The sequence below is a fragment of the Oncorhynchus masou genome, chromosome 12, assembly GCF_036934945.1.
Source record: "Oncorhynchus masou masou isolate Uvic2021 chromosome 12, UVic_Omas_1.1, whole genome shotgun sequence".
Classification (NCBI taxonomy): Eukaryota; Metazoa; Chordata; class Actinopteri; order Salmoniformes; family Salmonidae; genus Oncorhynchus; species Oncorhynchus masou.
Genome location: NC_088223.1, coordinates 52,366,305 through 52,379,608, shown reverse-complemented (window position 1 = coordinate 52,379,608; position 13,304 = coordinate 52,366,305). Strand labels below are relative to the sequence as shown.

Below are 13,304 nucleotides of genomic sequence, written 5' to 3'. Positions count from 1 at the left end.
AAGCAGCTCCCTGATTAATGACATCTAGTCTGCTTAGAGATAGATGTCCTGTTCACGGTCTCAGCTTTCACAGGTTGGGCTCTGCTTTGCTCGCTACTCATCAGTGATGCAACATGCGCCCGGAGGCTTTGTAGACACTGAGTGAGAGGAACCACGCTGATAGCCTTGAACGCTAACAGCTCTGATAGGTGTTGCCACGATGTTGCCTTTCGTGGTGGTGTTATGAAACGACTTCTTCCTTCTCCATAAAACCTGAATGTATTTACAGAATCATTTCACAGAGCGTTGTCATTGTGACACCAACCTAGGGCTTTGTTAGATAACGTTGACTCACAGGAAAGAGCTGCAAAGTCAAGGCCTTGTGGCTTGTGCCTTGTGGCTGGTGCCTTGTGGCTGGGGTGTGGAGCAGTCAGTCAGTGTGCCAGGCAGGCAGGCAGGACATGTCACGGTGACTATGTGTGGTGTTGTCATCGTCATTGGGCTCTAAAATGGCCGTGCTGTGACTGCAGGGTCTGCCTGCCTGCAGAGGGAGAGGCTCCACAGCCCGAGCAGGGCAGACTGACTTCATGCCTGCTTATCCTGAGATTCACTCAAACATTATCAAGCTGTACAGAAGTAAAGACGAGGACAGGATATGTTGTTTTTGCCATAAGGCCCGAACCCTGAAGATTTGGAGTGTGTGTGTGTGTGAGCACGGGTGCACGTGCGGGCTAATACATTTCTCTCCTTCTCTCTCTCCCTTTCCTCTCTTTCCTCATGCAGGGGAATTCCCCTCCAGTGGTGGTGAATACCGACACGCTCGACGGCTCTCCCTACGTAAGAGTAGTACACCAACCATACTGCATTATTCACTGCAGGAATACTCAATTGTTGATGATCATCCTACACAATACTCATCCCATATTGCTGCATGGTTTTCGTCCTAGTTTTTACTCAAGTGTGATGAAACACTGTCTTCCTCTCTCAGGTCAACGGGACAGAGGGGGAAATTGAGTATGAAGAGATTACACTGGAACGAGTGAGTGTTTTACAGCAAATAATTATAACATAGGGTCAAAGCCTTATTGTTATCCTACAACTGATCAGGGATAGCCAAAGAACAGTAAAATGTATGTAATCTACAACAGTTTGGTCTGTGATAGTCATCATGTTTGACACTGCGTAATGCTGTGTGTGTGATGCTGTGTGTGATGCTGTGTGTGATGCTGTGTGTGCTGCTGTGTGTGATGCTGTGTGTGATGCTGTGTGTGATGCCGTGCGTGATGCTGTGTGTGATGTTGTATGTAATGCTGTGTGTGATGTTGTATGTAATGCTGTGTGTGATGCTGTGTGTGATGCTGTGTGTGATGCTGTATGTAATGCTGTGTGTGATGCTGTGTGTGATGCTGTGTGTGTTTAGGGTAACTCAGGCCTGGGCTTCAGTATAGCTGGGGGGACAGATAACCCTCATGTTGGTGATGACCCCAGCATCTTCATCACCAAGATCATCCCTGGAGGAGCTGCGGCCCAGGACGGACGGCTGAGGTACGCCCTTATCTAACTACCTACCAACCTAGCACAGCTAACATCATCTCCTTTTCACCAGCCTCAAGTTGTCAATCCCAACCCTTGACTCTGTATACACACGCACATATACAGTTGAAGTCAGAAGTTTACATACACCTTAGCCAGATACATTTAAACTCAGTTTTTCACCATTCCTGACATTTGATCCGAGTAAGAATTCCCTGTCTTGGGTCTGTTAGGATCACCACATTATTTTAAGAACGTGAAATGTCAGAATAATAGTAGAGAGGGATTTATTTCAGCTTTTATTTCTTTCATCACATTCCCAGTGGGTCAGAAGTTTACATACACTCAATTAGTATTTGGTAGCATTGCCTTTAAATGGTTTCATTTGGGTCAAACGTTTCAGGTAGCCTTCTACAAGCTTCCCACAATAAGTTGGATGAATTTTGGCCCATTCCTCCTGACAGAGCTGGTGGAACTGAGTCAGGTTTGTAGGCCTCCTTGCTCACACACACTTTTTCAGGTCTGCCCACAGATATTCTATGGGATTGAGGTCAGGGCTTTGTGATGGCCACTCCAATACCTTGACTTTGTGGTCCTTAAGCCATTTTGCCACAACTTTGGAAGTATGCTTAGTGTCATTGTCCATTTGGAAGACCCATTTGCGACCAAGCTTTAACTTCCTGATTGATGTCTTAAGATGTTGCTTCAATATATCCACATAATTTTCCTACCTCATGATGCCATCTATTTTGTGAAGTGCACCAGTCCCTCCTGCAGCAAAGCACCCACACACCATGATGTTGCCACCACCGTGCTTCATGATTGGGATGGTGTTCTTCGGCTTGCAAGCCTCCCTTTTTTTCCTCCAAACATAACGATGGTCATTATGGCCAAACAGTTCTATTTTTGTTTCATCAGACCAGAGGACATTTCTCCAAATAGTATGATCTTTTTCCCCATGTGCAGTTGCAAACCTTAGTCTGGCTTTTTTATGGCGGTTTTAGAGCAGTGGCTTCTTCCTTGCTGAGTGGCCATTCAGGTTATGGCGATATAGGACTCGTTTTACTGTGGACATAGATACTTTTGTACCTGTTCCCTCCAGCATCTTCACAAGGTCCTTTGCTGTTGTTCTGGGATTGGATTTGCACTTTTCGCACCAAAGTACGTTAATCTCTAGGAGACAGAACGCGTCCCCTTCCTGAGCGGTATGACGGCTGTGTGGTCCCATGGTGTTTAAACTTTGGTACTATTGTTTGTACAGATTAACATGGTATCTTCATGCATGTGGAAATTGCTCCCAAGGATGAACCAGACTTGGGGAGGTCTACAATTTTTTTCCTGAGGTCTTGGCAGATTTATTTTGATTTTCCCATGTTGTCAAGCAAAGAGACACTGAGTTTCAAGGTAGGCCTTGAAATACTTCCATAGGTACACCTCCAATTGATTCAAACCATGTCAATTAGCCTATCAGAAGCTTCTAAAGCCATTACATAATTTTCTTGAATTTTCCAAGGTGTTTAAAGGCACAGTCAACTTACTGTATGTAACTTCTGACCCACTGGAATTGTGATACAGTGAATTATAAGTGAAATAATCTGTCTGTAAACAATTGTTGGAAAAATTACTTGTCATGCCCAATGTAGATGTCCTAACCGACTTGCCAAAACTATAGTTTTTTAACAAGACATTTGTGGAGTGGTTGAAAAACAAGTTTTTATGACTCCAACCTAAGTGTATGTAAACTTCTGACTTCTACTGTATGCAAGTGTATGTAGACACATGAACATAGGCTCATGCATGCATATGCAAATACACACACACACACACACACACACACACACACACACACACACACACACACACACACACACACACACACACACACACAGACATAAACACACAAACACACAAACAAAAACACAACCCAGGGCTACAACAGTGATGTAGGCTATTCATGCCAGCTGAGTCTCAGAGAGAGAAGTCACACTCTGATGCCTAACCCCTCCCCCACTCCCTCCCCTCCTCTTCCCCTCACTCTCCTCCTCCCCTCCTCAGACTGCATTCACTCAGTCAGCCAGACAGATGCTTTTCACCACTGAGTCCACTCATTGCAGTGGAGCTGCCTAAATATAGTCCTCCCCCTCCCCTTCCTCACCCTACCTAGGCCCTCTGTACTGGGACCCCACTCCAACATCTTTCTGTCTGCCAGCCTTGGCCTAGGGAATGGCTAGCACTTACACACTCTGTCCCTCACAGGCCTGTCCATTACTGAAGGAATTTAACATGGCATTTAAAGGGCACATCTGGGATTCTAGAAGGTACCATCAGAGGAGATGAATATGACACGTCTTCCCCGCCATACACGGCTGGCTGGGCTGCCTCCATCAAAGTCACACCTTCCGTTATCCATTTGATATGTCTCTCACTGTCATAGAAAATTCAATAGCTTTGAATGCATCGAAAGAACGCTTGACTGTCGCTAGAATGTGCAGAAACGTGTCTCTAAAATCTACATTTACCCGTGTAAATGGACATGTTAAGCGGGGTCCACGAATGAAGCGTATGCAAAGGCTAGTTTCTTAATGTTACCTTAAGAGCAGAGGAAGTAATGGACAAGGTCATGCAAATGTCAGGTCCTGAATATTCATGAGCACCAAGGCTTTGACAAATGTGACTCCCATTATATGGTGCTTTAAAAGCCTTGTCTGCTCTGTATCTACACAGTGCATACTCTGTGGACTTTAACAGCCTTGTCTGCTCTGTATCTACACAGTGCATACTCTGTGAACTTTAAAAGCCTTGACTGCTCTGTATCTACACAGTGCATACTCTGTGAACTTTAAAAGCCTTGTCTGCTCTGTATCTACACAGTGCATACTCTGTGGACTTTAAAAGCCTTGTCTGCTCTGTATCTACACAGTGCATACTCTGTGGACTTTAAAAGCCTTGTCTGCTCTGTATCTACACAGTGCATACTCTGTGGACTTTAAAAGCCTTGTCTGCTCTGTATCTACACAGTGCATACTCTGTGGACTTTAAAAGCCTTGTCTGCTCTGTATCTACACAGTGCATACTCTGTGGACTTTAAAAGCCTTGACTGCTCTGTATCTACACAGTGCATAATCTGTGGACTTTAAAAGCCTTGTCTTCTGTATCTACACAGTGCATACTCTGTGGACTTTAAAAGCCTTGTCTGCTCTGTATCTACACAGTGCATACTCTGTGGACTTTAAAGCCTTGTCTGCTCTGTATCTACACAGTGCATAATTGTGGACTTTAAAAGCCTTGTCTGCTCTGTATCTACACAGTGCATACTCTGTGGACTTTAAAAGCCTTGACTGCTCTGTATCTACACAGTGCATAATCTGTGGACTTTAAAAGCCTTGTCTGCTCTGTATCTACACAGTGCATAATCTGTGGACTTTAAAAGCCTTGTCTGCTCTGTATCTACACAGTGCATACTCTGTGGACTTTAAAAGCCTTGTCTGCTCTGTATCTACACAGTGCATACTCTTTGTGGACTTTAAAAGCCTTGTCTGCCTTGTCTGCTATCTACACAGTGCATACTCTGTGATCTTTAAAAGCCTTGTCTGCTCTGTATCTACACAGTGCATACTCTGTGGACTTTAAAAGCCTTGTCTGCTCTGTATCTACACAGTGCATACTCTGTGGACTTTAAAAGCCTTGTCTGCTCTGTATCTACACAGTGCATACTCTGTGAACTTTAAAAGCCTTGTCTGCTCTGTATCTACACAGTGCATACTCTGTGGACTTTAAAAGCCTTGTCTGCTCTGTATCGACACAGTGCATACTCTGTGGACTTTAAAAGCCTTGTCTGCTCTGTATCGACACAGTGCATACTCTGTGGGCTTGGAGCTGACACTGAACTAAAGGGTTACTGGTGGGTGGACTGATTGACGGACGGACTGGCTGACTGACTGACGGATGGGCTGACTGCTCTTCTCTCTGCGTAGTTAGAGTGACAGAGTGAAGGCCAGGCCAGCTGGTCACGTGACACAGGACAGGGGGATGGGGCCAAGAGAGTACGCTGTAGAGAGGATGGTGTGCAGGGCTGTCTCAAAGGGGTGAGAGAATAGGCCTGCCCAACCCCATCCCCTCCTCCCTTCTCCAGACCATCTCTGGAGACTTTCTCCCGTTCTTCACGTCCCTCATCAAGTCATCCCTGACCACTGGTTGTGTCCCTTCCGACATCAAAATGGCCACCGAGTCGCTCCCCTCCTCAAGAAACCAACACTCGACTCATCTGACATCAAAAACTATAGACCTGTATCCCTTCGTCCATTTCTCGAGTGTGCAGAGACTTGCTGTCTCTGATCAGCTTCCTTGTTATCTCATTCAGAACGATCTTCTTGACCCTGACCAGTCAGGCTTCAAGATGGGTCGCTCAACCCGAGACTGCTCTTCTCTGTGTCACAGAGGCTCTCCTCCCTGCCAAAGCTGACTCTCTCTCCTCTGTTCTCATCCTCCTAGATCTATCCACTTCCTTCGACACCGTGAACAATCAGATCCTCCTCTCCACCCTCTCAGGACTGGGCGTCTAAGGCTCTGCATACTCTTGGATTGCATCCTTCCTGGTAGGCCGTTCCTACCAGGTGACGTGGAGAGGTCTGCACCAGGGCTCAGTTCTCTCTATACACCAAGCCACTCGGCTCCGTCATGTCCTCACATGGTCTCTCATATCATTGCTATGTGGATGACACTCAACTACTTTTCTCCTTCCCCCCCTTCTGACACCAAGATGGCGGCAAGTATCTCTGCATGCCTGGCAGATATCTCAACTTGGATGTTGGCCCACCTCCTCAAGCTCAACCTTGACAAGGCGGAGCTGCCTCCCGGGGAAGGTCTGCCCACTCATAAACCTCTCCATCACGGTTGACAACTCCACAGTGTGAAGAATCTTGGCCTGATACTGGATAACACCCTGTCGTTCTCTGCAAACATCAAAGCAGTGGCTCGCTCCTGCATGTTCATGTACAACCCGACCTCACACAGGAAGCGGCACAGGTCCTAATCCAGGCACTAGTGCTCTCTCGTCTGGACTACTGCAACTCGCTGTTGACTGGGCTCCCCGCTTGTGCCATCAAACTCCTGCAACTTATCCAGAATGCTGCAGCCCCTCTGGTTGTCAACCTTCCGAAGTTCTCCCATGTCACCCCACTCCTCCACACACTCTACTAGCTTCCAGTCGAAGCTCACATCCACTACAATACCTTAGTACTTGCCCATGGAGCAGCAAGAGAAACTGCCCCTCCCTACATTCAGGCTATGCTCAAACCCTACAACCCAACCTGAGTACTCCGTTCTGCCACCTCGGGTCTCTTGACCCTTCCACCCCTACGGGAGGGCAGCTCCCGCTCAGCCCAGGCAAAACACATCTCTGTCCTGGTACTCCAATGGTGGAACCAGCTTCCCCCTGAAGCTAGGACAGCATAGTCCCTGCCCATCTTCCGAAAACATCTGAAACCCTACCTCTTCAAAGAGTGTCTTAAATAATCCTCTTCCTCACCTCGACACCTCACCTTCTGGGTGGCAGACTCGTCACTAACAATAAACCTCTCTCTTCTCTCTCTATTTCTCCATCTCTCTCTTCTCTCTCTATTTCTCCATCTCTCTCTCTCTCTCCCTCTCTCCCTCTCTCCCTCTCCCTCTCTCAGTGTGAATGACAGTATCCTGTTTGTGAATGATGTGGATGTGAGGGAGGTGACCCACAGTCTGGCAGTGGAGGCTCTGAAGGAGGCGGGGGCCATCGTCCGCCTCTACGTGCTCCGCAGGAAACCAGCCGCAGAGAAAGTCACCGAGATCAAACTCATCAAAGGGCCGAAAGGTACAGCTCTGTTTGTGTCTGTTTGTGTGGTGTAATGCTTCCATATTTATATACCTGTCAGTTATTATTTACATCTTTCTTTCCACCTCTTCCATCTCTCTCTCCATCTCACTCTCTCTGTTTCTCTCCATTGCTCTCTCTGTCTCTCTCACTGTCTCTCTCTCTCTCTCTCTTTCTCTCTCATATTCTCTCTTACTCCCTCTCTCTCTGCTCCATCCTGTCCCTCCCATAGGTCTAGGTTTCAGCATCGCTGGAGGGGTGGGGAACCAGCACATACCAGGAGACAACAGCATCTATGTCACTAAGATCATCGAGGGTGGGGCTGCTCACAAGGACCAGCGGCTGCAGATAGGGGATAAGATACTGGCGGTCAGTCGTCACACACACACTGGCTAGTAGAGGCCCACTTAGACAAGCCAGCATATCTTGTCCACTTCAGCAGCGTAGGTGCTTTAAGAATCTCGATAAAATAAACTGTTGTAATTTTCACAGCCTGAGATGACTTTCATTAATATGGTAATAGATGTGTGGGATAGGGGAGTTATTTAACATCACCAGCACTGCTTCTGCTGCTGCCTGCACTGTGTAGCTCTACTGCCATCTCCTGGGCCATAGAGACATTGCAGATGAGTGGTGGATTTGACTCAATATGGGCTCCATGCAGAAACTACAAAATGGTGCCTGATCCACTGCTTTCTGTCCCAATGAGCTATGATACCATCCCCTGTGATTTAGAAATAGCTTCAGAACGTCCTCAGAGAGAAGGATCACGTTGACATTCCATTGACTGAGAAGCTGTGTAATATGCCTGTCAGCACTGCAGGGGCTATTTTACTACGTCCATGATGTACAGGTCAGCAGCATGTGTAGCAGTAGGTCTGATCCCATGCTGTCTGTGGGTTCAGGTGAACAGTGTGTGTCTGGAGGACGTGATGCATGAGGATGCAGTGGGAGCCCTGAAGAACACAGCCGAGGTGGTTTACCTCAGGGTGGCCAAGCCTAACAACCTCTACCTGAACTCCTACAACCCGCCAGACCTTACCAGCAGTAAGTGTGCGTGTGCGTGTGCGTGTGTGTGTGTGTGTGTTTGTGTGTGTGTGTGTGTGTGTGTGTGTGTGTGTGTGTGTGTGTGTGTGTGTGTGTGTGTGTGTGTGTGTGTGTGTGTGTGTGTGTGTGTGTGTGTGTGGTCCTCTAATGTTCCATGTCTTCTTTCTTCAGCTTACTCCGCTCACATGGACACAGATCTTGGCCACCCCACCTACCTTGGATCAGATTACCCACAAGCCCTCACTCCCACCTCACCCAGTCGCTTCTCTCCAGTGTTGCACAGCATGATGGGGGATGAAGACCTTCCCAGGTAAGCAAAGCTTCCTGGGCTGACTCATATTCCAAATCCACCTATGGCTTTTCCCAAAGGCCTCCCATATATGGATCGTAAAATGATGGGCTTGGTGTGAAAATGAAAAGCTCCTGATGGAGCTAGGATTTGGTTAGCACAGGCCTGACCCAGAGCTAACCAACGATTATTTTATTTTTCTCTCTGCCTCCCTCCTCCTTGTGCCCCAAAATGTGGTGTCCCCATTTCACTACTCATTTACATCTCTCCCTCCCCATGTTACCTCTCCCTCTTGTTAGTCTCCTTCTTCCCCTCCATTTCTCCTCGTCTCTCCCTGACCCTCCGTCCCTCCCCTTCTCCCCTGCTCTCTCTGTCAGGGAGCCTAGGAGAGTGCTGATCCACCGGGGTTCTACAGGCCTGGGTTTTAACATCGTGGGAGGAGAGGATGGCGAGGGGATCTTTATCTCCTTCATCCTGGCAGGGGGGCCTGCCGACCTCAGCGGAGAGCTGCGCAAGGGCGACCAGATCCTCAGCGTAAGGACGCACATGCTCACACACACACGAGTGGATTCATATTCTGTACACACACACATACTCACATGTGTATAGTCACGCAACTACACAGGCACACACTTACGTATATACACAAACTCTCGATCGCTGTGTGTGGGTGTGTGTGTGTGTGTGGGTGTGTGTGCGTGCGTGCGTGCGTGTGTGTGTGTCAGGTGAATGGAGTGGACCTGCGTATCGCCACCCATGAGCAGGCTGCGGCAGCCCTGAAGAACGCTGGCCAGACTGTCACCATCATCGCCCAGTACAGACCAGAGGGTGAGGCCAGCACTACAGTAACCTACCATTGCACACAACACTGCGTCACCGTTCGCCAAGGGACCATACATGTGCTAATGTATGTATGTGTGTGTTCAGAGTACAGCCGTTTCGAAGCGAAGATCCACGACCTGAGGGAACAGCTGATGAACAGCAGCATGGGTTCTGGTCAGACGACACTGAGGAGCAACCCCAAGAGAGGCTTCTATATCAGGTACTTATTAATACTGCACTTTATACTACCCCAAAAGAGGCTTCAACATCAGGTTCTCATTAATACTGCGCTATCTACTATATACAACCCCAAGAGAGGCTTCAACATCAGGTACTCATTAATACTGCACTATATACAACCCCAAGAGAGGCTTCTATATCAGGTACTTATTAATACTGCACTTTATACTACCCCAAAAGAGGCTTCAACATCAGGTACTCATTAATACTGCACTATATACTATATACAACCCCAAGAGAGGCTTCAACATCAGATACTCATTAATACGGCACTATATACTATATACAACCCTAAAAGAGGCGTCGACATCATGTACTCATTAATACTGCACTATATACAACCCCAAGAGAGGCTTCTATATCAGGTACTTATTAATACTGCACTATATACTATATACAACCCTAAAAGAGGCTTCAACATCAGGCACTCATTAACACTGCACTAAATACAACCACAAGAGAGGCTTGTACATCAGGTACTTATTAGTACTGCATTATATATAACCCCAAGAGAGGCTTCAACATCAGGTACTTATTAATACTGCACTATATACTATATACAACCCCAAGAGAGGCTTCTACATCAGGTACTTATTAATACTGCACTATGTACTATATACAACCCCAAAAGAGGATTCGACATCAGGTAATCATTAATACTGCACTATATACTATATACAGCCCCACAAGGACACAACACAGATACTACCAGGCTAGTACAGCACTGTGAACACCTCAGAGCACAAGAGCCCACTTCGACTTCAAAGAATGTCTGTATCTACTTTTGTAACTGTGTCTTCTTCCTTTCCTCTCCCATGTTCTCCTCTCCTCCGTCTGTCCCAGGGCCCTGTTTGACTATGATAAGACAGCAGACTGTGGTTTCCTGAGCCAGGCGGTGGGCTTCAGGTTTGGTGACGTGCTCCATGTCCTGGACTGTGGTGATGAGGAGTGGTGGCAGGCCAGACGGGTCAGTCCTCAGACAGACGTTGAGGAGGTCGGCTTTATTCCCAGCAAACGCAGGTCAGACACCTCACAGCACCGCGTGTGTGTGTGTGTGTGTGTGTGTGTGTGTGTGTGTGTGTGTGTGTGTGTGTGTGTGTGTGTGTGTGTGTGTGTGTGTGTGTGTGTGTGTGTGTGTGTGTGTGTGTGTGTGTGTGTGTGTGTGTGTGTGCGTGTGTGTGCGTGTGTGTGTACTATATGCTATTTGTTTTCTCCGTTTGCATGTGGAATTCTATGGTTATGTAGCGAATCTTTCACTTTCAGCCTCTCACGCTCCTTTCTTCCCCTCTCCCGCTCTCTTTATCGCGCTCTCTTTCTCTCCCTCTGCCCTTTACTGCCTCATTTCGTTCCTAACCCCTTCAGGGTAGAAAGGAAAGAGTGGTCTCGCATGGGCACCAAAGAGAGGGTAAGCACATAAGTTAGTCAGCGTCTTATGAAAGATCTTACACCAATGTCTTCGTCTCTCTCTCTCTCTCTCTCTCTCTCTCTCTCTCTCTCTCTCTCTCTCTCTCTCTCTCTAAACATCTGTTTTCTCTGTGTTGTGCAGGATCACAGTCGGGACAGCCTCGGATCTCAAGGTAAGCAGCTGTACCGGAGGAGACTGGCTCTGCCCTCGGTGGTGCTAGAAATGATTATTATTTTATTTAGCTCGAACGCCACAGCGGTCAGATGAACAGTAGCTACTGACTGACTGACTAACTGCCAGACTGACTGGCTGGTGTTGTTGTGTTCTGGTTTCAGGGAGGGACGATTCTCAACACAGCTATGAAGCAGTGACACAAGTGGAGGGTGAGAGTAGACTTTCAAGTACTATTTTAGTTATACTTCTATTTACTCCTTATTTATTCTGTCTTACCTCTCTCTCTCTCTCTCTCTCTCTCTCTCTCTCTCCATAAAGTGCATTATGCCAGGCCCATCATAATATTGGGTCCCATAAAGGACAGGGTAAATGATGACCTGCTGTCAGAGTTCCCTGACAAGTTTGGATCTTGTGTCCCTCGTAAGTATTGACCCGTTGTAGAGGAACCATTTCCCTGCTCGTCCCATTGGTTTACGTCTATTGACCGGGTGATTGGTTGACCGCCTGACTGACCGCTTGTCCCCTCCCCCCACAGACACCACGCGGCCCAAGCGGGAGTACGAGGTGGACGGGCGGGACTACCACTTTGTGTCGTCACGGGAACAGATGGAGAAGGATATCCAGAGCCACCGGTTCATCGAGGCGGGCCAGTACAACAGCCACCTATACGGGACCAGCGTCCAGAGCGTGCGAGAGGTGGCGGAGCAGGTGCAGCATAGATTACATCCCCTCCTAGAGATACACTATATTATCATGATGTTATTCATGTGATTCTATATTATTTATGATGGGTTTACATGAGAGGGGCGATACATTAGGCCGCGCCACATTATTTAACATGGTCCCAACAGCTGCTGTACTGTATTGGTTGGCTTAAGAAGTGTAAAAGGATCTGGCTGATTGAATCCCCTCCACCCTCCCTACCTCCCTCTGTTCTCTCCCTCCCCTCCAACCTCCCTACCTCCCTCTGTTCTCTCCCTCCCCTCCACCCTCCCTACCTCCCTCTGTTCTCTCCCTCCCCTCCACCCTCCCTACCTCCCTCTGTTCTCTCCCTCCCCTCCACCCTCCCTACCTCCCTCTGTTCTCTCCCTCCCCTCCACCCTCACCACCTCCCTCTGTTCTCTCCCTCCCCTCCACCCTCACCACCTCCCTCTGTTCTCTCCCTCCCCTCCACCCTCACCACCTCCCTCTGTTCTCTCCCTGTGTCTCCTCCCTCCGTCTCTCCCTCCCCTCCACCCTCACCACCTCCCTCTGTTCTCTCCCTGTGTCTCCTCCCTCCGTCTCTCCCTCCCCTCCACCCTCACCACCTCCCTCTGTTCTCTCCCTGCGTCTCCTCCCTCCTACCTCTCTCCCTCCCTCCACCCTCACCACCTCCCTCTGTTCTCTCCCTGCATCTCTCCCTCCTCCCTCCACCTCTTCCTCCCCTCCACCCACCCTCCCTACCTCCCTCTGTTCTCTCCCTGCGTCTCCTTCCTACTACCTCTGTCTCCCCCTCCCGTCCACCCTCCCTATCTCCCTCTGTTCTCTCCCTGCATCTCTCCCTCCTCCCTCCATCTCTTCCTCCCCTCCACCCCCTACCTCCCTCTGTTCTCTCCCTGCATCTCTCCCTCCTCCATCCCTTCCTCCCCTCCACCCTCCCTCCCCTCCACCCTCCCTACCTCCCTCCGTTGTCTCCCTGCGTCTCCTCCCTCCTACCTCTGTCTCTCCCTCCCCTCCACCCTCCCTACCTCCCTCTGATCTCTCCCTGTGTCTCCTCCCTCCTACCTCTGTCTCTCCCTCCCCTCCACCCTCTCTACCTTCCTCTGTTCTCTCCCTGCATCTCTCGCTCCTCCCTCCATCTCTTCCTCCCCTCCACCCACCCTCCCTACCTCCCTCCGTTGTCTCCCTCCCCTCATCATTCCATTTCCCTGCTGTGCTGTGTGAGTAGCAGGGGAAACACTGTATACTGGACGTGTCGGCCAATGCTGTCC

The 13,304-nt window shown here is 48.7% G+C and overlaps 1 protein-coding gene across 4 annotated transcripts in view; it reads left to right on the top strand.

The window, feature by feature from the left end:
- The window catches only part of LOC135550375 (disks large homolog 4-like), a 93,341-nt gene that overhangs the window by 76,087 nt on the left and 3,950 nt on the right, over window positions 1-13,304 (top strand). For all 4 annotated transcript variants that reach the window (XM_064981103.1, XM_064981102.1, XM_064981101.1 and 1 more), the window contains 17 exons: window positions 763-816; window positions 968-1,018; window positions 1,400-1,524; window positions 7,188-7,357; window positions 7,590-7,726; window positions 8,263-8,404; window positions 8,576-8,714; window positions 9,071-9,227; window positions 9,419-9,521; window positions 9,621-9,735; window positions 10,599-10,775; window positions 11,118-11,160; window positions 11,302-11,332; window positions 11,496-11,543; window positions 11,653-11,754; window positions 11,870-12,042; window positions 13,262-13,304. The exon at window positions 13,262-13,304 is cut by the window's right edge and continues 70 nt beyond it. In XM_064981103.1, coding sequence (XP_064837175.1) covers window positions 763-816; window positions 968-1,018; window positions 1,400-1,524; window positions 7,188-7,357; window positions 7,590-7,726; window positions 8,263-8,404; window positions 8,576-8,714; window positions 9,071-9,227; window positions 9,419-9,521; window positions 9,621-9,735; window positions 10,599-10,775; window positions 11,118-11,160; window positions 11,302-11,332; window positions 11,496-11,543; window positions 11,653-11,754; window positions 11,870-12,042; window positions 13,262-13,304 — 1,810 coding nt within the window. The remainder of the gene's footprint in view (window positions 1-762; window positions 817-967; window positions 1,019-1,399; window positions 1,525-7,187; window positions 7,358-7,589; window positions 7,727-8,262; window positions 8,405-8,575; window positions 8,715-9,070; window positions 9,228-9,418; window positions 9,522-9,620; window positions 9,736-10,598; window positions 10,776-11,117; window positions 11,161-11,301; window positions 11,333-11,495; window positions 11,544-11,652; window positions 11,755-11,869; window positions 12,043-13,261) is intronic.